The 24,288-nt window shown below is 37.3% G+C and overlaps 1 protein-coding gene across 1 annotated transcript in view; it reads right to left on the reverse strand.

The window, feature by feature from the left end:
• The window catches only part of SATB2 (SATB homeobox 2), a 199,877-nt gene that overhangs the window by 169,290 nt on the left and 6,299 nt on the right, over positions 1-24,288 (reverse strand). Inside the window, exon 3 of the mRNA XM_068968633.1 lies at positions 3,900-4,076. Coding sequence (XP_068824734.1) covers positions 3,900-4,076 — 177 coding nt within the window. The remainder of the gene's footprint in view (positions 1-3,899; positions 4,077-24,288) is intronic.

The following is a 24,288-nucleotide window of genomic DNA, read 5'->3' on the forward strand; positions in this document are numbered from 1 at the left end:
ATGGACAGAGCAGTCTGACAGGCTACAGTATATGGAGTCACAAAGAGTCGGACACAACTGAGCAACTAAACACCTGCACATATATTTAACTATTCTAATACACATAAGAAAAAATGGTGACTAATATACTTCCTCTGAACTCATAACTTTTACATACTCATGACCCACCCTCCCAAAAATACCAGCCAGAAAGGATTTTTGCTTATTTATTTTTCTGCATGTTTGTTCTTAAATAAAATTTTCTAGTCAAAAACAAATTTTATTATAAAGTTTAAAAATAAATTTTAAATAGGAAGCAGGAGAGAGAAAAGATATCCATTTACAAGTTAATCAAATGTACACAGTAAGGAATCATGTTGCCATCACTGCCACCTCCCAGAGTCCACCATCTACCTTGCAAGTATGAATAGCTACATAATCAGTAGGATAAAGAACTCTCTTGACTATGTAGAGAGGTCCATGGCTATTACCAAAAGCCTTGTGGAGCAAAACTGAAAGGATGAAAAGGGACAAGAAAGACCAATGGAAGGAGTGATGAGTTTAGAGGGGGAGGGTTACTGCATAGCATTCCCTAGGTTAACACTCCTCTTCCAAAAGACTGGAAGCTACTTTTGATCCACATACATTGACTCATAGTTCAGCATATAACATAAAACGTGCTGGTTGTTCTTAAGGCTACCTATTCTGGGAAAAGCAAAGAGCTTGCCATCTTTAGGCTTTTTGCATATGCAAAACAGCTGGTCAGATGAATCCTGCATCTCATATCCTTGAGAATCACAGAAAGTTAATGGCATATGTTCTGGGAAACTGGAGGGTTTGGGTCAATAAAAAGCCTAATGCCCATGGTTTATGACATTATCTTGTGCTCTTATCCTCTCTTGGGTCCAAATATCTGGCTTCAAATAAAAACAGTTACTGTAAAATGGGGAGGGGAGGGGTTGGATTAGAAATCCTTGAATTACATTTTAGTAGATTTTCTATCATCCTTTATAAGAAAATATTCTTTATTAAAAAAAACTTCAGCTCACCTGGAGGGAATGACCTCTCAGAAAAAGAAACTGACTATGCTATGCTCACTAGAGTGCTTCCCAGATGACACAGTGGTAAAGAATCCACCTGTAATGCAGGACACACAGATTCGATCCCTGGGTCTGGAAGATGCCCTGGAGAAGGAAAGAGCAACCCACGCTAGCATTCCTGCCTGGGAAATCCCATGGGCCAAGGAGACTGGTGGTCTACAGTGCACAGGGTCTCAAAGAACTGAACACAGCTGAGTGACTAAACAACACCACCACCACGCTTGCAAGAGCATGGGTATGCTGCCTTGTCACTGGAACATGAGTGTCACTTGAAAATAACAACATTGCTGATGCATTTTCTCTTTTCAAGACAATCTGAATACTGTTCTAATTCAATTACTGAAGCTCTTTTCTGGCCATGTCAAAATGAAAAATCATGTTTCAAGAATCTAAATTTGTAAAAATAGGCTCAAGAAACCAGCTCTCCCTGCAGTTTAGTTTGGCCCAACTTCTCCAACACAGGAAGAGGTTCAGAAACACTCAGTTTCTCTGCCACAAACGCATTTGCTAGGAGGTCACCCAATGACTTCTCCATCTTGAGAGAATTACCTAAACTAACAAACAAATAAAACCAGAACAAAACAGAAAACTAGACATATAAAACCTCAGGCCTTGAATATCCAATCACATTTTGTTCTGCCTCCTTTTCTAGCTTCCTCCTGCTCTGCTGTTTCTCCAGCACATGAGTGATCTGTCTTATCATGCACTGTTTGGTCTATAATATTAATAAATGTGCCACAAACTGCACACATGTGATGATCTGAATGACAACAAAGATCTAATACATTTATTTCAAAATAAACAATTCTAAGTTTTTCCATTTGCCCAAAACAGAGACCAGCAATCCAATTTAAAATAAAATAAATGAACTGTGATTTTTTTTTTCTCCTCTGTGAAATTATAGTACAGGACCTAGAGATAATACCTTCATTTACCTACAAAATAAATTATATCTGCAATCTAGAGCACCTTCAGGATGCTGATTCAACTTTTACAAAGTATAATATTTAGTCATTTTTAACCACCATTTTCAAAAACTTTGGGGAAGCCAATATTCGCTTTTGGCTTTTTTCCTCTTTAACCCTCCACCATGGGCCATATTTCTTGTTAGTGGATCTCATCTTGGTGAGTAGAACTCTCGGTCCACATCACTGAATGGAACCGTGTGGCTCCCTCGTGCAAATTTCCTGAGAGCCCCTGCCCTGAGCATGTGCCAAAAATCAAATCTTGGCCACTTAGTGCTCTGTGCTCCACATGTGAGCTCACGGCGCGTTGAGCAGCCGTGCTAACTGAGATGGATAGCCCTGTCAAACAGGAAGCTGGCACACCAGGATGCAAGCAGTAGGATACAATGACCTTTACATTCAGAGAAAATATCCCTAAAATGGCATGAAAAGTTTATGGGGGGGAGAAGGGGGGATTCTTTTCTTTCATTTGGGCACATAGCATGCAAGAAAAGCAATGGTGCCCAGCGTGCAATTTGCTTGGGATCAAATCTTGAATCCCTCACACAAGAAGGAAATGAATCATCCTTTATCAAGCTGCTTTGAAAGCAGTGGACTCTACGATTCAGCAGTATGTATCGCTGCACCCGGACAGGCCAAGTGGAGGGAGTCAGCATGCACTTCAACTCATAATAACCCAGAGTCCTGGGAAAACATTCCTAATCTCCTATAGATGGGTTGGTTTCAGACGGTAGAACCAAGATATAATTTGAATATTTAATTTTTAAAAAATTTTAAAAGTAATAATCTGCTTACAAAATCAGAGTCAAGAGCTTGGGAATTTAAATCCCATGTCCTTGGTCACCATATTTGTAACTTTTTATAAACTGCTTAATCTCTCGTTTCCTTCTCTAAACAAACAGAGGATTGTACTAACAGTTCTTAGGAAGTATATGAGGAGGAATTAATTTGAGAAAGTAGCAAAAATCAATAGCACATACACAAATGTTAAGTAAGGATAGAAATTAATATATGGAATAAAACCAGGCAGTCATATGCTTCTGTCCTTTAGTTATAGCCTTTATCATAATCTATACAATTCTATCATTCCAGCTACAAAACAAACATCATTCTATTGGGTCAAAAATTTATTTTTCTATTCTTCAGGTTTGGGGGCATTTTTGTTATTTGTTTTGTCAATTATTTGACATAAAAGAACAATGGGCAACACCAGTTCACAATCAGGTCCCAGTGCTGTACAATTCACATTGAAATAATGAAGCAAATTTCATATTTAATTAAATCAGTAAAATGAATTGATCACTGAGACACTGAGCATTTTTTAAATGACTGGACCACGGAACTACAGACAGGTTTTCAAAGATACGAAAGTACAGTATACGAGAGGCATACTTTGTTTTTTCTATTTAAAAACCGATCATAAAGTGCAAAAGCTGCAGGCCCAAAACACTGAATAAACTTAGAAAATTGAAAGCTTATAAATCACATATTAAAGTTTGGATAAGTTAGGAGTCAAATGTCTGAGTACTCTGAGAATACCGATTTGGGGACTTAGAGAAAATAAGAGAGCTATCAACGCAAAAAGAAAAAAAAAAAACCTCTATGATGACCACTTTGAAATGCAAATGGCAAATGAAATGATTTTGGTGACTCTAGAGGTGCTGGTCAAATGCGTCCCGAAGCAACCAGAGAACAAGATTCTCCATGAGACATTCTACTGTCTATTGTTTGGGAAAGATGCTAAATGTGACCGTTCTCCTCCAATCCCTGTTTGGAGAATTACTTCGGGGAACATACTCTTCCTCAAATCATGACACGTCTGCGGCATGGGGAGAAGAAGGAGATGGGAGAATACCTTGTGCTTGCGCCGCTGAGCTGTGGGAGTAGCCCAGGGCCAGGAGCGCAGTCTCCACCAGCTGGCTAAAAAGCACGTCTTTGCGAACCAGGACGAACTCGGCATGCTCTTCCCTGTTGTCATATTCAAGAGAGCCGTCCAACTGCTCCACCACACAAAAGACAGGAATCATCAAACCTGCAGGGACAAAATTCAAGAGCAAAGCACAAACATTACAAAGCAAATCCCAGTCACCATCATAAGAAGGGAAGAGACAGTTGTAAAAGTCACTCATCTGTGATTGACAGTGGCTTGGATTAAACAAGCCTCTTAGTCGGATAGGCCTAATGGGAAAGCTGTGGATTTTTTTCCCCTTCATTATTACTATCAGAAGTGTCCCAAGCAGTGACAGAAGCCCTCAGATTCTAGTCACTAAAAAGTGGAGTGTCCCAACCAACATCTCCTGACTGAGAAACCTCAAGTTTATAGACAGCAGGTAAGTGAGATCAAGGAAACCTTCTGTCTCTAGCATCCTTATGTATGGTCTTATCATCAGCTGTTAATGGGACCAGTATTTTCAGATCAGATGTGCTTTCGTCTAGAAATATTGTAAGACACCTAGGAGGGAAGCATATTTGATTTGAGGCCCTAAGCTATTATGTGAATATGTACAAGACCATGAAAAAGAATTTAAAAGAAACCCCTCTTGTATCTGTTATGTTTCTAAATCTTGTTTAAATAGGCCATCAACTAACCTGAAAATACTCTGCTCACATAAGTCTTAACTGACATTTAATTTACATCAAAGTCTGCATACAAATATGAAACTTTGTCTTTTAAAAAAAATTACTATATTATATGTTAACACCAGTTACCACTGGAAAGGAATACCTTGGCTTATGTTTTCAAAGAAGTAAACTACCCTAAAGAGTAAAGCAAATTAGTGTAGTTGAAAATCTGTTGAAATCTATTGTCACTGAAATATTTCTCTGCTTTGTATCAATGTGTAAAAAGCTAAAAAATGTTTAATTCACTAAAGATTTTTTTATAAACTGTTTTTTATTTTTAAAAAAAGTCATACAGGCATTTAAATCTAAACACAGCTATGACAAAAGAAGATCAAAGTTTTACCAACATACAAGTAATAAACATGGACTCTGCCCCACGTAATTCACATAAATTAGTATGTTACGGAGTAAGGATCTGCAAGAAAAATTAAAAGTTATGAAGGGGGAGGTAGAAGATCAGCCGCTCATGGTGGCAGCATTTCACAATAAAAATAAGACCTCTGTGTAAAATGACATATGTGAGTATGACCTCTGACACACAGAATACATAGGAGTTTCTCTAGAAACCCCTCCCTGTTGCCTGGACCCTGGAAGCTTCCTGACTCACTCTGATCTGGAAAGCAGAGGGTGGGAGCAGACATTCTGCAAACTACCAGGTCACAGATTAAGATTTTTCTTCTAAAGATAATATAATGGTGACACTGGTTCCCATGTGCTAATTATTATTATTAAAGATAATAAGTATTGGATGTAATTATTAAATATAATCATTATTAACAATAATAATACTCATTAAGAATTGTTATCATTAAAGATCATGGTAATTATTATTAAGCCTGCACAACAGACTAACAAGTCACACCACACTATACCTGACACAACTATTAACTTAGTATTTATCCCTAAGAACAACAAAGCAGCATTATTGTCCATTGCCCATATACCATCCATGGTATCAATTTATGGAACACAGAAAATAAGGGTGGGGCAGACGTTATTTTAGACAAAGAAGAGAATTTAGCCTAGCCACATGGTGGCTTACATGATATTTTTTTAAATTATGATCAGCACTGTCATATTAAATGCTTATTTACTTATGCCCAGTTTATTCCCAACTGCTTGTAAGACATGTAGTGAACAATATAAATTAGATTTGTTCCTAATTATCTCAGTGGTCATTCATTTATCCAACTTTTGTTCCCTGAATACCTGCTGTGTGCCAGGTATACCCCATGGCTCTAGTGATACAAATGAAAACAAGCTTGCCCCTGCTTGTACCCTCAGTGCAGCTGAAGAGTGTTGTAAAATCTTCCTAAGCAAGCATAATGGCATTTTATAGGATCCATTCGTGAGAGTCCTTACCAGCACCGAGTAGCCTCCATTTAGACCTTTTAACTCTTACATACTGGTAAATGATCTTTGTTCAAGGAAGCAGGTTGATTTCTATTTTGAATGATTTAAGCATATGCACACATAGAGCCATGTAGTCAGTGGTGCCATAAGCTACTTCATCACTAATACCTGTGTGTACATAAGTTTCAATGCTGAAAATCCATGGGCAGTTCCTAATGTCAACATCTAAGTGTCACACATCTGGAAATCAGAGATAAGACCTTTAAATGAATCCAGTTGCTCCATAACCTATCATGCAGCCATTGCTTTAGCAACCATAAATCTTCCTCATGTAGGTGGTCACCTGAAAATACTTAAGACCCCAGTAATTTTTTAATAATATTAAGAGTTCATGAGTTAGAGATGAAATACAATACTAAAGCACAAAGATTTATACTACATAGAGATTTATTTTTTGAAAATGTCAATGATCAAAATATTTCCTAAATATTTTATTTCAGGGACTAAAGGAAGCAAATTGTTATCTGACATGACAGCAGTAACTGCTCACAACCAAAGAGCAAGTACCTGTCCCTCACAGGCATCACCTACTTTCAGAAAAAGAAGAAAAAAAAAGGAAATTTATAAAACAAAACAGTATTAATCAGAAGTATATGATAACAGAATCTGTCCTAAAAGCACATATGCATGTAATACTAAAAGCTATCATAAACAGGTTATATTTAACCACTAGAAAAAATGTACCCTTTTAGTAGAATTAGATCAATCAAAATTATGATAAAATATTTACACAGAAATGCAATTTTTACAAAAGAAGAGGAAGGCAGGAAAAATAGATGCAGTTACTAGTGACAATGACAAGAGAAACAAAAACTAGTAAAACAGTACAACTGAGGTCAAGTGTAGGGAAGAAGAAAATTAAGGTATACATTTAAAACACAGCAAATTCCTAGGAAAGAAAACTATGAAAGGATGAGTAGATATATATATCAAAAACATATATATATTTATTCATTTCATCACCTCATTTGCTGCTCCAGGCAAAAGAGGAAAAAAAAAAAAGAAAAAAGTGACAACAGATGAAAGGATAGTGAGAGCATGTGGCAAGCCCTTCAAAAAATAAAATTGGGAAGAATTAAAAGTCCCAATAAAATCAAAATAGCAATGTAAAACTAAGATGCATTTATAACAAAATTTAGAAATGATCAAGAAGAAAAAGAAAGACACTGCTGTCTTCACCCTATACCTAGGGCTTATGGCATTATTTTTCTTTTATTATAGCACAGACCATCTCCAGATGATCAAGTAGAGAACTTTGAACCTTTTGATTATAAGCCTCGCTAAGCCTTTTATAATTGCAGGAGGTAAGCAAGTGGTTTAATCTAGAGGACAGGCACACAGCCCTAGCCATTTGCTAAAAATTAAGAGCTCTTCTGGCAAATTGGGATAAATGGCTAATTCTGTTGTCAGAGAGGTAAAATAAGCAAGGGGACTCTCTCTACTAGAAAAATGCATTTTCCAAAAATTGCCATTTTTATCATGACATGATTTCCGAGGAAGTGTGCATCATTATAAAGAGTTAACCTGATCTTCACCACCACAGCCCTGCAAACACAGAAACGTGGGGAGATGGCTGCTTTGAGCCAGGATGGAGTGAAGTCCTGCCACTGTCATTTCTAACCTGTGGGAGTAATTTGTTTGACCTCTCAGCTAAATTCCTCCTAGCTAAAATGTAAATAATAATATCTACATCCTAGAATGGTGTGAGAATTAAACAATGTAACGTAGTTAAATGGTCTGACAAACAGCCCTCCAATAATGAAATCCATTGGGTTTTCTTTTTTCAAAATCAGTATTAATACCACTTCACAGAGGAAAAAAAGAGACCAATAATTTTTTTCAGGTTCCACCATCAAGGCTCAAGATACTTCCTGAAAAGCATTTCTTCAGAATGAAAATCATACCAGTAATTACTGAATGACCTAATTAAGATGCTTAAAGGCTTAACATGTTCACCATGCCCCACAGCAAAAGGGTGAAAGTGTTAAAAGCACCATACTTAATATGCGAAGGACTTCCCTGGTGGCTCAGCCAGTATAGCGTCAGCCTACAATGAGGGAGACCCAGGTTCGATCCCTGGGTTGGGAAGATCTCCTGGAGAAGGAAATGGTAATCCACTCCAGTATTCTTACCTGGGAAATCCCAGAAACCTGGTAGGCTACAGGCCATGGGGTCGCAGAGTCCGACACAACTGAGCAACTTCACTTTCACTTTAATATGCTAAAACTGCCTGTCCAATACAGGAACCACTAGCCACATGCGGTGACGGAGCAATTGAATGCTGACTAGTCCTGAGCTGAGATATGCCGTCTGACATACACACTCAGTGTCAACAATTTAATATCAAAAAATAAAAAATAATTACATTTAACTCAAAAAAATTATTCTTATTAGTTGAATATAGAAATAATATTTTGGGCACACTGAGTTAAACAAAATGTATTATTAAAAATTAATTTCATCTGTTTCTTTAACCGTTTTTTTTTTTTAAAGAAGCTACAAGAAATTTAAAATTATACATGCAGCTTTTATTACATTTCGATCAGACAAAGCTGCTCTAAGCAATCTGCCAAATACCAACATACACAATGGTTTTTCTGACCCAGGATAAATACACCACAACCTGATTAGCAGGACAATTGTGCCATTGTCACTTATCTCTCCTCTGTGTTCCAGATCTTAAGAGACTTGAGGACCGATGTACTCTTGGTTAAACTCCAATATCTAACGTGATATCTTCCCTGTTTCATTGAACAAATTGTAGGCTATTGTTTCACTCCTAACTATATTAATGCAACTTCTTTAATAAAAGAAAGACTTTTTTTTGTCTTCACTTCATTTCAGAGAACAAAATCTAAAGCGCTCAGGAAATGACGAGATACAGAGATAAATGTGAGGAACAAGCACTGTTTAACGTGCTGGATCTAACAGTGAAAAGTGAAAGAAGGCCCAGAGGCAGAGGTCTAGACAGCAGGACCCTAGCGTCTTCTGGGAGAGCTGGGACACAAAATGATACTCTCATCTGCGGGGCGACTCTTAACTCATCGCGTACTCTGACATGCATTCTTACCTTTGTTTCTTCCCTGTTTACCCTGTGAAAGGGTTATTATTACTCTCATCTGATAAACGAGGAAGCTGAAACTATAGGGAAATTGAGTATGATGTCCAAAGAAACCAAGAGAAGCAAGAATAGAGCAGTTTCAGTTAGCCAACTTTAAATCTCAAGCACACAGCATTCTTGGGGGGCGCCGGGAGGGGTGTCAAAAAACAACACTCCAAAACCCACACCCACAGAACTATAAATGTATAACCTTTCAGTAAAGGACCTTTCACCACTTGTGTCCAATGAGTAACCCATGTCATTTGTAACTGAACAGTAAAGCATCTGGCTGCAGTGCGGGAGACCCGGGTTCAATCCCTGGGCTGGGAAGATCCCCTGGAGAAGGAAATGGCAATCCACTCCAGTACTCTTGCCTGGAAAATTCCATGGACTAAAGAGCTTGGTAGGCGACAGTCCATGGGGTAGCAAAGAGTCGGACACGACTGAGCGACTTGACTTCAACTTTCAATAGCCTACTGCGTGTCAGGGTATTGACATGGGCGCAGAGGAGAAACCGAAGACAGTCACTCAAAAGAAAGGCTCACAAAACGTGTCCTTCTCCAGTGTGGGTGAGCAGAGGCTCCAGGCTCCTCCTCAGCCCCTTCACCTGTTAGATCCACCCTCATTCCTGAACCTGCCCCCTGAATGATAGGAGCCAGTCTGAGATGATAGGAGGCCAGCCTTTTTCCTTCCCTCTTTCAAAGAGCTCCTGAAACCATCCTTTTCCAGAAGAAAGGCAGCCACAGGGCCTTCTTCCTTCCCTGGGGGCAGCAGTAGATCAGGTTCTATTACCTGAGAAGGCCCCTGGGCTAATTGAAGATCACAAAGGCTTTAGGGCAGAGCCTTGCATCTATATCTGTTCTTTGTATAAAACTGAGCCAGGAGTAAAGCATTACCCTCAGCAACTACCACAATCAATAAATCACAGATCCGCAGAAACACTGAAACAAATTCTACCAAGGAAACCGACTAAACAACACAGGGGCTTCCAGAAGACTGGGAAGGAGGGTGGGAGTGGGGGCAACTATCTTTTCTTACTGCAAATTTACCAGAAACACAAAACTACTGTTTACTTGCTCTAAAACCTCATATCCTCCCCCTCTCTGTCTTTGTTTCTCACACAGGCACAAGCACACACAGTCTCACCAGTTTTAACCTCTAGATTCTTCCTTCCACCCTGAAACAACAAAGGCAAGTTTGAGTGCAAAGAACTGCAAACAGAAACAGAAAGGATGAGGGTGTCCTGCACCACCTTCTGGGGGTCCCAGGAAAAATTTCAAAATGGATCAAGTGTGTCTTCCCTCCTCCCCTCTTTTCTGCTCCTACTCTCAACTCCCAGGGACCAACCTCCTGAGCTCTGGTGGCCCCAGGCTCCACATTCCACTCCAGCTGCCCACTTCCCCAGGAGCTGAAATTCCAAAGAGATTAATAGATAAAAAGATGCAACACTTTACAGTTTAAATGGTTTGGTAGTCTCTTAATCTCCTCAGATATATTTTCATTGTTAAAGAAGTAAACTGTAGCCCATATTAACTTTCAGTGGAAAGATCTTCAGGTAAGGTAATAAAGAAAAACATGTTTTCACCAGTATTAGTGTGCCTGCTACGAACACATGTGCATGCTAAACTGCTTCAGTCATGTCCGACTCTTTGCAACGCTATGGACTGTAGCCCTCCAGGCTTCTCTGTCCATGGGATTCTTGAGGCAAGAATACTGGAGTGGGTTGCCATGCCCTCCTCCAGGGGATCTTCAAGACCCAGAGATTGAACCCACTTCTCTTGCATCTCCTGCATTAGCAGATGGATTCTTTATGACTAGTGTCACCTTGGAAACCAGTATTAGGAGGGCAAGTAAAATCATCTGGGGGCAAAGGAGCCACCTGTAGGTGGCACAGAGGTCCTCTAGGCTCCCCTAAACTGCTCCACTTTCCAAAGTTCCTCTTTTGCTTGTCAACTACAGATTCTTAGAAGGATCAATTCATTTGTTTTTGCTGTTGGTGTTGTTTTTAACACTTCCCGAAGAGGAAACAGGAGGCAAGACAGCAATGGGACAGCTGAAAGTTCTGCTCATTCACAGGTGGAAGACCAGTCATTCCTACAATTACGGTGAAGGCAAAATAATTACTCTAAGGGCATGACCTGTTCATCCATGACCCAGCTGCTTAGAATTCAGAATTAGACCTCCAAATAAAGTTTCACCTATAAAGCTCATTGGTGCCACTTCCTCTGTGTGGAGATGAGAAGGTAAGACTATCAAGAAGTATTTTCAGAATTCTCTCTAGTAAAACCAGACACTACATTATAGCCCCTGGGGCAGATCTTAACTTTGGAAGATAAGAACAAAAAATAAGCCAGGGGTAGGGCTGGCCAAGTAAGCTCTGGTCCTCTCACTTCTCACCTCAAAAGCTCATATTGGGTTTAAAGTGGTAGGGAGGGGAGATGAGTTTTCTAGTCTTCCAGATCTGTGATTCCAGGCCTGTCCCCAAACTGAGAGGCCACAATTCAACCTGAAATCAGATCTGAAGGCTAAAGGAAAACACCAGGTCTCTCGATACACTTCAGTTCCAGAAATGCGGTGGCAGGATCAACTTGGCCTGGCTGTCTGCAAAACAGGACTTCATGGGCATGCAGGAGGCACCGTATAGCTACTTATCTAAACCAAAACTTCTGAGCGCCACCTGGAAACACAGCCACAGCAAGCCTGATCCAAGGAACTAAATTCCCAGATGCGAGGAATGTCCAGTTACAGTGAACGAGAAGCTGGCCGTTTCCTTCTCCAACATGGACCACTCTTAGATAAGTCCTCACCCTCCCACTCCCCCTTCCACCCCCAGACTAACCTGCAGCAGACCCAAGAGAAATGCTTGTTCATTTTAGCAAAATGCTAATTGCACCCAGACATTAATAACCACCATTAATAGGCAGTGTCGGTTCTGGAAACCCCCCGACTCCTCAGCCATCTAACTGGTCCACATCACTCTGGCCCTACTGCAGGGCATTCAGCGTCAGCAGACAAGGAACACTTTCTAGGAAAGGATCCGCACACATGGATCCAGGAGTTAACTTACTCCATGTTCTCCAGGGAAACACGCCAGATCACGGGGGCCTGCACGACCACTGCCGACAGAAACTGTTGGTTTATCACCACAAAGGCATCCCAGTCGGCTGGCACAGGACTCTGTGGCTCACAGCACCTTGCCCTGTGACTGTACACACCCTAGAGCCTGGAGGGCATCTTATCTGCAGTCCTACCACCTCCTGCACTGAAGGACAGCAGCATCTTTTCTAAGTGTAGCTACAGAGAGATAAAAATGTTTACCGATCTCAGAATCAAAACAAAATTTAAGAAAAGAAAAAAAGTCCAATATGCAAGTTTGGGTATCACAGATCAAACATATAGCACACTGTGTGAGGATCCCCCAGCTCAAAACTAAATTCTTCAGGTTCCTTTCATATTGGGTTAGAAATGCATGTACTAGTTAAGTCTTGAGACTCAATGGCATGTTAAAATGACTGTGAAAGTGAAAGTGAAGTTGCTCAGTCGTGTCCGACTCTTTGCGACCCCCTGGACTGTATGTAGCCAATCAGGCTCCTCCGTCCATGGGGTTTTCCAGGCAAGAGTGCTGGAGTGGATTGCCATTTCCTTCTCCAGGGGGATCTTCCCGACCCAGGAATCGAACCCCTGTCTCCCGAATAGCAGGCAGACACTTTACTGTCTGAGCCACAACTCATTAACATCAGGATCTCCATGCTCCATTTAGTAAAATTTTATTCTGGAGGTTTCTGGGAAGGTGATTTTTTTAAATAGTATTGAACTAGAGATGTATTTGCCGCTCCCTTCATTCTTATTATCCTCTCTGGAAAAGCTATTTGCAACTCAGAGCCCCAGGAATGAAAAAAGGAGTCAGTAAAAATTATCTTTGTTAGCAAACTAACATTTGCTTCATCATCACAGGTTTTGAGCTCTGCCTAAATGTTATTTTATCTAATTTAACAATTAAAAAACCCTTGATTAATTTCTCCAGTGTAGTGTTAAGGAAAGATTAACTGTACTGAGGTTCCCTAGCAAGGAATTAATAAAGGAATCAAGCACTTGGCTCTCAATAAGACAAGACTACCCAGATTTCTAGTGGGAATATTCCAGAGCACAAGCATGTTTTCTTTGGGGAGTTTAACTCACCAAAATTATTAAAAATTGAGATCAAACACTAGTGCAAAGCCCCAAAGGAAATCATACTAGAGTGGAGAGATTTTTATCAAATGAAAACCTGAAAAGGTAAAGTTTTTATAGTGAAAAATAAAAGGCTTGCTCCCTTACAAGAAAAAAGTCCTGCTGCCCTATATCTGTGTTTAGGGTTCAAACAGCAAAACGTATACAGGTATTTAATAAGTGTGTAAAGATCATCACTATGAAATGAATGCAGATTTCACAAAGCCGAGCTTAAACAGACAGGCAGCCATTACCATCCTTTCCCAACCACTAAAAGCCATTCTCATTCTTGTACCTAACAAATGCCTCCACTGAGATGTAATAGCAACCAGGTCCTTGAAATGGCTAACACTGGGAGGTAAAAAAGAAAAGAACAGGAGGAGAGAGCAAGAAAGTCAAAATCATACTGTGTATTCTGCAGTTCCCTAAGGGGACAACAGCGCTCTAGATTGTAGTACATAGGATATTATTATTGTGACTGAAATGAAGTTAATAAAACCCAGCATACAGACTGGGGAAACTCAGGTCCCCACTGATGGAATACTTCCCACACAACATATTTTAAGCATATATGTATCTGTGTAATTTATAGTAGTTACTTAAATAAGAAAAACAAAACAGAAAAAACTAGTATATTATTTTTCATTTTATGATTCTAAGATATCTCTTTATAATTTACATCATTTCCCAACGGCAATATTAAATTTGATATTATAAAACCAAAGAGACTATTTCAGCTCCTGAATGTAAATCCACTGAAACTCTTATCCTCATTCTTAATGTTATCCAAAGGGTATCACCCAATCATAGGAGGAATGTAATTCCATTTTTAACTATCTTTGAAAAGTGTCACAAAAGCCGAAAGTGATTTGTCTTCTGGAAAAAAAAAAGAGTCATAAACCTTTATCCTAAAGAAAATATATATGTTTCTACCTTTCTTAAAGCACAAAAACCCTGGGAGACCACCGCACTGTTTTAGATTGAGGTAGATATGGAATATCCCAACTTCAAAAAGATTTCATTCTTCCTTGATTCCCTGAGTTCACAAGTTATTAACTCAAGAACAATTTCTGAGCCACAAAATGAAGCATATTAATGTAGTTTCTCCCTGTCCCTTGAGAGGCCACAATTTTAAAATAGTTCTCATCTCACAGGCTCAGAACGAACTACTAGAAAGACAAGTCAAAGGCTCTGTTTTGAAGTCAGCCTTAAAGGAGAAGGCGGTTGTTTTGGAGGTTAATCCAGAGCTGCAGGTTTAGGTGTAGGCTTGTGGGTGCACTCCTCACTTGCCTGCCATACTGACAGAGACTCTCTCAGCGCCACCGCTACCCAGATCTAGATAAAGATGACAAAAGAAACTCTACCTAACAGGTTCCATGAATATGGGTTCATTTCTTTACTTTGCTAGCAGGAGTAGGATCGACAACCAGATATGTTTTCAGAGAGCAAGCCTGTGTTTATTATATACATGAGAGGCTGGCTGTGAGAAAGACGACTTCACTGACTCACATCAAAGGAAGAAAAGAGCTGCATCTCAGAAGCCTTCCTGGCTTGAAAAGAACTGTCTCCCTCTAACTCGCTTTCAAGCTATACATCAATCTTCAATATAATTATGTTTGACAGAATATAAGCTCTCGGCAGTTAACTTGTTTACAATAAATGCTTAGTTTGGGTACATGGACTGTATTTCAGTCTTAGAAATATCAAACGCAAACCTACAACAGTCCCACTATCCGGCTGAGAATTATTTTGCTATAAATCTTTTTATTGGGGGTCTGAGGGAATTACTTTGCAGTTTGTTTTCCACTAACCACTTGGAACAGTGTGAAAAGAGGTACATTTATACTCTGACCCTGGGCTAATTGGAATTCTATACATTTTCACAGGAGAACGTGCGGTATCAATCCTGAATATGAAGGTCGGCACCTAGATGGTTTCACCATGGCGGCAAAAAAACACGTGTGCAACAAAATGGCTCTTACTAAGGGCACAGCATTCTCCTTCAGTTCTTTTTCTCCTCCAAGTCTCTTGGGAACTAACAACCATTTGTGACGGCATTGGCAGACTTTCAATAGTAAGCTCCAGTTGAGGGGTGAGGGGTAATAAGTTAGCCGTAAAAATGTGCTGAAGGCTCAGACTCACTATATGAATGGACCTGTAAATAGAGAAAGTCATGCTGAATGTTAACTGGAGATGCATCTGAGAAGAAAAAAGAAAATCAGGATCACCTTGTTCATCGTTATCAAGTGCCTTTACTTGAGTCTTAAATGAGTACTAACTTCCCTTTCAGTGAACAATTTGCTCCACTTATACCCCCTAAATAACAAAGGATGTTCATTCCTCTAGTACAACATCTTCCAAGCCTACAGGACAAAATCTTATCTGAATGGAGCCTGGTGAGCTGAAAGCTGGCAAAGCTTCAGGAGGACCCTGGTTTAGCCTCACTCTCCTCCATGAGCTCCTTCCAGGCATGCATCCTCACTAGCATTCTGAACCCTTTCTCATTTGCAGATCATGACAAACTGATCATCCCAGGGTTTCCTCACTTGTTTCTTAATTTCACAAACACCTTGTTACTGGATTTCTATGATAACTCAACTTTAACATAGTATTAGTATTATATATAAGAGATCATTTTAAGAAACCTAGCTTAAGTTTACTTTCCAAAATAACTAATACTGGGAAATGTCGTTCCTTTATTACTTAACAGTGAGATCCCAACTTCTTTCCTTCTAGTCAATATTATCATTTCAGGCAACATAGAGAATTTTTTAAGTCTTTCAGCTTCTAATAAAGAAGACACATAAGTGATTTGTAAGTTTCAAGAGTCCTCAAATATATTCTATTAAAAAAACTTGTCACATGACTTCAGTATGAGAGAAAGAAAGGAAAAATATTGTCACTGAATTATCAACCTCACAGATCTTTTTTGTTAATATCAAAAGCACTGGTTTGCAACATGAACTAATGGAAAATTGTTAAATTCACCTAAAATAATCACTTCTTTTTTTGATTTAAATAAGCCCTTTTAAAACCTTGACTATTTAACTGCTATTTACTTAGGGGAGGGGAGACATGGAGAAGGTGACTGATGAAAAAAAAACAGTATTTTTTTTTTTATTGTACAACAAAAATTCCCTCCAAGGCAAAAAGACATTATGCCAAGTTCCACCCAGAATTAATGTTTAGGTTTAAATTATAAAGCCCAGAAAAAATGGAACCACTAATAGACCCTTAAAGCTCGTGGCATTCGTCAATGATGTTAGGTTATGTAAATGTTAAAACTGAAAAACCTTTTGCTGACAAAAGTATTTTAATGAAAGCACTATTAACTAGACTCTCTAAACTGAAATTTTTTTAAAAAGAAAAAAAAAGCTTTTTGAGCTGTATGACATAAATTCTAGTCTGAAAGGGATTATGCTTTGGACAGTTCTGGGATTATGAGACCTCCACCAGGAAGGGTTTACTGCCTATCTTATTCCTTTCATTTTGTTACTCTCAGAAAGGTTTTTAAAGATCGAACCCAAGAAAACTCTTAGCTACAAACCAAAGAAATAGTCTCCTCTAACTCTGTCAACTGAGTCCAACCTTGGGCTCCAGCCGCTCTGATGGCCAACCTCATTTGTGGTTTTAGTATCCACACAACGACAGGGGTTAACTCCCCTGTTTGGGCTAACTCCGCTGTCATCACCCAAGTTTCCAAGCACACGCAATTCTATGAACAGAGTAAGAAATACAGCCTACAGTGAAAGAACAGTAGCCACCGATTTCAGCGGCTGCCAGTCAGCTCATTCCAAGTTGCTGAAAGTGATGCCCTGGGGAATGAGGGCTCAGCAGTGTGAAGGATTATCAGTGCAATGGTTCCAAAGACTGCAGACAGCAGCCAACACCTATGCATCTCAGAGGACAGTCTATGTCACCTATGTGAATATCAGGCGATATGTCGTGTGGAAACTCAGGGTCCCCCCCTCCCCACAATGCCACGTATGCCAAGAAAAAATAAGGGTGTTCATTATTCATCTTCAACTCTCTCCCCCCATCTTGGCTGTTCTTCCATCAGCCCGAGGAGGAAGAACAGCAGGCCCAGGGACCACACCTAACCCTTACTTTGCAGGGCTTTGTAACAAGAGAAACATTCATTACTGTTTACTTCCATTTACACAGGTGAAAGAGAGAGAGGAAGAGAGAAAGAGAGAAGGCAGTTACTCCTTCAGGTAGAATATAAGAAATTGTGATTCCCCATCTTCAACTTCACGAAGACAAACCAATTAGCACTTTCCATGTCTCCTGAGCAAGTACACCCAGGAGCTTCTCTCGGAACTTCCCAGGGCATAGGGAGAATCAAACAGTCTCTCCCCAAAACCGAATTTAGCTAGTAAACACAGCAAAGTAAGTGAAAAGCACTTCAGTTTTTCTGCATCTTCTCCAAGACTAAAAATTGGTACATTGTGTGACAGGTCCACCTCATTTTTCTTAATGATGTTTTTATTATTCTTTCACTCAATTAAAGCAGAAATGGGTATTGCATCTTCTGACTGTATAATTGTTATTGTAATCTGTTTTCGATCACTGCTTGGGAAATGGGTCCAAAACAACATAAACTCTCCACTGCCTCAGAAGGCAAGTCATTTTCTTTTACTACGACACTTAAAGAGACATTTATCATGCTGCTCTGTTAGCATCTCTGGGTTATGAATAAAGAAAGTTCTTGTTCTGTTAACCAAAAATAATAATAATAATAATATTTTGAAAACATTGCTATTTTAAGAGTTTTGATATGAATGTATTTTCCTAGTAAGCAATCAGTTTTTCCTTTTCATATATGCATATATAAATAACTGGAACAAGCACAATAAAAATAAACAATTTTAATATGGGGGAATAATCAGGAAATTTGAAAATCAATCTTATCCAGTTATGAAAGAACAGATACACTTGCTTTCTAGACAAACTGTTTTTAAGAAGTAAAAAATATTTTTAAAAGAAATAAGATATCTGTGCTTAATATTATGAAATTAAAATTGTTTCTATGAAAGAGGCAAATCACCTCTGTCAGATCTTAGTGCTCTGAAAAACAATTTCTCTAACCAGAGTGTCTATTAATTTTGTTCATATCTGTGGAAGTCTTCAGTAAAACAAAGAAAGTCACTGAGCTACTGTGCACATTTCAATAACTATGCAACCATCAGTAAGCACCAAAAAGTTACTCTGTTGTGAACATATACAGTAGCTTGCAGCATTTCTCCTTAACTTTTTAAAAATCTTTTTTGTTATGTTATGCCATAGTTTAACAGCCCACTGTGCTAAGACAGAACTTCATTCCAGTGACAAGGCAACTAGTTAAGGGTAGAAACTAATCTGTCTTCCGTACTAGCAAGTAGTAATAATACTGAGAGCAATCAAAATTGAACTATACATCCCCCAGACAGTTTTATTATCCTAATGTGTCCTAAACACATATAAAGAATATTTCTAGTACAATATAAGACTGTCATAATTTGCTCATAACTTTACTGCAAGGTTCAAATTCTGGAAACTTCTATTAAGGATTTTTTTTTCCATTTTAAGTATTTGTCAACTAATAACTATCATATTCACTAGCTTATTTTTAATATTTTTAAAGATATACACATTAAGAATGGAAAAAATATAACCAAAAACCTAATCATAATTATATATCTACAGCACATTTACTCCATATTAAGTCATTTTTAGCTGGTTAATTAAAAATCTGAAATAATTAAAAACTCTGCAAATGAGAAGCAAAAGACAAGTTGCAGAAACAATTTCTGATGTAGCCTTTCACTGCCTCTTAGTTATACTGATTTTACCACAATTTTTAAATCATTTGCTATCAAACAGCAAAATAACTGTGTCAATTGAAAACAAAAAATATTACATGTATAGATGGAGTCCCATGATTTTGAAAACTCCATGATAGAGCATTTTTACATAAATACTTTGTAATATAAAGTCCTTGTGGGGCTTGTTTCATGTAAAAGAAGAAAATAAATGTTTGGTTGATCACTGAATTCAGAAATATAGAAAATAACACACTATAGAGGCCACAACTCTACTTTTTTGGAAATGTGTGAATCCTTAACTGGCTTTTGTTTTAACTCATACTTCAATTCCATTCAGGGCGGTCTACTTTGACTTTAAAGCATCTATCACATTACCCGTAAGTAGTAGGATAATGAATCCTTTGTATAAAAAAATCCATTTTTAACACACAGACATTTCCAAACCTCTGCTCCACTTTAAAATAAAAGGAATCCACGGCTCTCCATATTGACATCCTAAATTAATGCTGGAGAGCAGCGGTGATTGGAAGTGAGAAAGCTCCAATACAATCAAAGTCAGCAGAAGGAAATCATTCATTTTTAAGTCATTATAAAGAAAACAAAAGGCAAACTCTCCTCTTCATTTTTGAGCTAAACATAAAGGTCTCCTACTTGAAACCATTTTCAGTTCTTTCTCTCTTTCTTTTCTTTTCTCTCTTTCTCTCTCCCCACCCTCCTTCCTTTCTTTCTTTCCTTTTTTCCAAAAAATAATGAGTTAAAATGTATGGGTTAGATCCAACATTTCACTGCTGTTCTTATTCTTGGGGAATTGGGGGGAGGGGGATCTTACTGCCAAAGCTTCAGAAAAGAGAGTTTGGGCTGCTAATTTTCCGTTCACAAAATCTAAATTCCTGTTATGCATCTCACACAACTCATGAAATAATATGAAACAGTATTATATCACTGCAAATTGAGACATTTTTATCAAAATAAAGAGTGATGATGCCAACATTTCATTTGTCATTTCCCACTTGTCACTTTTCACTGACAAACTGTTACACATACAACTTTTGTCAAATGCTCCATCCTTAAATATGTTCCAAAATGCCATTGTATCTCAGCATTCATGTAAGGAAGATAGTAAAACTACTATGTGACCACACATAAGTTATGCAAGTTTTTTTAAAAGCCTACTTACTAGATAAAAGTATAAATAACTTTTTATTTATTTACATGCTATGTAAGATAAAGTTTGGCTTCCTGAAATAAAGCAAATTATGTACATACATTTTGCACGTATATGTATGGCTGAGTCCCTTTACTGTTCACCTGAAACTATCACAACATTGTTAATCGGCTACACTCCAATACAAAATAAAAAGTTAAATAAAAAAACTATGTACAAATTTTTTTTGCACCTAATATGAGATTACTAGTTATAAGAAACTTTTTCAATCATGATAAATTGTCATTTTTATCTCAATAGAAACTTAAAAATCCTTAAAAGACCAAAGAAAATAATACAATTTGAAATTCATCTAACTCTGTCAATTTGTGTTTTTTTACATATCATATTAACTGTCTCTGCACTAAATCATAAAAAAGGAAAAAAAAAAAGAGTTTTAATTTATCAAAGTAGTACCACCAAGTTTGACTGCTTACCAGATTTGCCTTGTCAGATACACCAAATAATTATTATGTCTTGCCTGGAATAAAACTGATTTCCACATTTTAAAAATAACTCAAAATTAATTTTCTTAGATGTTTAATAAATTATAATTAGTCTGTTTCCTTCCCTACAGATAGGTAGGTAAAATATATACATACATTCATACAAGGAGTGAAGAAGTAACATAGGATATGTAGTATGTACAGACTGATACTCTTAGTCACAACCCCCTGGAAAAAGAGGATATTACCTATTGTCCACAGGGGTTAAAAAACAGATGCCTTAAGGGATATCTATGTAGTTTCAATACACACACATACACATATTTTGTTCAGATGATCTTGAATATATAATGGTCAGTGGGTTTCTACTAATGGAATATAAGGCTTCCAAAACTACTCAAAACATCAAATTATGCTCAGGACTTTGAGGGGCGGATACCCTATGTTCTGTTTAATGTGTATGTTTCATTGCATATATATTTTTTTTAACCAAGTATATCTTTATTTTAATAACAGGCCAAGGACAGAAAACACTTTAGAGAGGGCTATTTTTCTACCTCAGCAAAAGTACAGAGGACACACAAGACTGTTGGATGACCCCAAAGCCTAAGTTCATTCTATTTAGAACAACTTAAACCCTTAAAAAAAAAAAAGGAATAGAAGAGGGAAATACAATCTTTTCACTTTTAAAGTAATAACATGAGTCTTCCTCACAAGCATAATGGTGTACATCCTTAGTTACAATGAATTTAATGAGTTTTCTCCATATTGCCTATGTTGACAACGTTTCAAATTTCTAAGTATTTTATACATGTCTATAAGTCGGTATCTGTACTCTTTCATATCTGCACTCCTTTCAAAATGTAAAATGTCTCTCTATAAGTGCTCCTATGGTGACTACACCTGACCTGAAGTGCATTTCTTTTAATCGAAAAGGAAATGTTCCACATGCAGATAATTAACACTGTAGACAGTGTTCAGCTCTAAATGAGGCCCTGCCCCACAATCATGATCACATTTGCTTCCCAATTTGAGTACATCAGCATGTATTGCATAATGATATTTTTCCCCTTCCAACAAGACAGTTGTGTTCTTAAAAAGGCTGACGGGTAGCAAGAAGAAAAGGTCTACTTGGGGTCCAAGAGTTTTAACTTCAATAGACAATTCTTCACCAAAATTAAATGGTTGTTTTAAAAACTAATTTTTCCCCAAAAAAGCTAATTATTTTTTCAAAAAAAAAAAAAGGCAAGATATTCCTAGTGTTTAAACATTTTCCCTTGAACTCTAGAACATTTAACACCAAAACAAAACAAAAAAATCATCAAAATTCAAAGGAAAATGGAAAATATCAAAAAGATTTCTGATGTTTAATGCCTCCTATCAGCAAATACACCATCTGGTATACTCAAGCGCTGTTCATTCAGTTTAAATAAAGCTGTCTGAAAGTTCTTCTTTAAGCCAAACATTAAAAAATGAAAATGCTTGTGTTAACAATGAATGAAGCACAGTAATTTATTGCTATTAAGGCACAACTGGCCAGCGCCTTTCAGCAGTCCAGGAGGAAAGCAGAATGCCTTGCTTCCTCGGGAAACTTGATTGGCATCACTTTCATTTTATGCTGTAGGTTGCGTGGCTGAAGCATTGCATACAGCTGAACATTTTAGGTACTTATGCTAATGGTGGTAAAAGGATCATCTGATTCTTATATTCATCATCCTTAATAATCTTTTATTTTTCTAAACCTTCAAATAGATCTGTAAGTTTTAATCAACAATTTCACGAATATAAATTTCCCCACCATTAATCACTCTTTTTCAAAATCCTTATGGAGTGAATTACTAGCTGAGAGGGGACGCCAATTCTAGTAAGTGAATGTTACCCAGCAGGGATATAAAGCTGTCAACACCGTGGTGCTCTTGCTTGCTCTAAACTCTCTCCCAGCCTTCATATGTTTTTTAAAGAGATATTAGCCTTTTTTTTTCCTAAGGACCTTCTATAAAAGCTGACTGTCATATATATCTGAGCACTTATATTTTATTACATACACACTTTAAAACATACTGCTTAGATAAGAGCAAATATAGCCTAGAAAGTGTTAGAAATACAAAGCAAAATTGATCTACTTTCTAATAATCTTCTAAAGCTAACCATACTGTAAACAACACACTTCTAAGTCCCTTATTAAAACAGAATCCTGTGATAGTGTTTCTACCACCTCATCCAGTCAAATCCAGACACTAAAATAATCTCTCTTTTGAAAAAAAAAAAATTTAGTTCTCATCAAAAAATACAGCAAACTCTCTCTCCCTCTAGAAAAGTAGTGACAGTAACAGAATTTATTATGGCAACCAACGCATTCAGAAACAGTTATTTACCTATTTATCAGAAGCAGTAAGATAAACTGCCATTTTATTGAGAAGCCAATTAACTTAATGGTTTCCCCTTTTTTAGGGGGAGACTAAGAAAGAGAATCACTAAACATTAACTAACACATTTTCCCAAATTTTGAGCTCTGTTTTATTATTATTATTATTATTTATTATTACAGCCATCTTTACAACATTGACAAGACTGCAGTATATCTGAAAATGGTAATAAATGATGCAGAGCTATAAATATTTTTGTAGTTGTCTAGGGTTATTATATTGCTTCATAAAGAAAATTTAAACAAGAAGAGGTAGGATAATAGAAATATAATCTACTTTATATATACTCTTGTTCCCCCAATCATTTCAATTATAAAAGAACCACTAAATAGAAATATTATCTTAAATATTTTTAAAATTTAGAATGTGCATTTTTAAAAACACTTTGCTTTTGTCCAATCTATATACATGATTAAAAGTTATAATGAAGTAAAATTATGTATCTTAATGTACATTTGGAAACTATCAATATATAAACTTAAACCCACAAAATAATCATTAACATTCAATAAGAAAACTTTGCACTATTGAAATGTTATGTTCTAAGTTGTTATATTTTAAAACTTCCTAAATGAAAAATTTTCCAATCTATTATGTTCTACAGAGTAAAATCGTAAAAAAATCTTTAAAAATCCACTCTATGTTAACTATTTTATCCACTTGACTATTACACATCATAAATGGTACTTATTGAGACAAAATGATGTCATTTTTATTTTCAATTTGGGAAGCAGCAGAGACCTTTGATATTACTAAATTAAGTTAAAGCTCAGAAAAAGTGACTAAACCAGCTAATTGAAACAAATTTATTACTTCTCACCAAGGCTTCATATTTGTCTGTATCAAATTTGTAGTAAGTGGTCAAATGTGAATAATCACCTCCAAAAATATGAAAAGTAACCGCTATTTCACACTGAAGGTATCCCTGGTCAACAAAATCAAGTAGTTTCTTTCACAGTTCAGTAAGATATAGGAAGGAAAGAAAAACTTGCTTTAGGAAGGTACAATTGTTAATCATTA

This window comes from Capricornis sumatraensis, chromosome 3 (assembly GCF_032405125.1).
Source record: "Capricornis sumatraensis isolate serow.1 chromosome 3, serow.2, whole genome shotgun sequence".
NCBI lineage: Eukaryota > Metazoa > Chordata > Mammalia > Artiodactyla > Bovidae > Capricornis > Capricornis sumatraensis.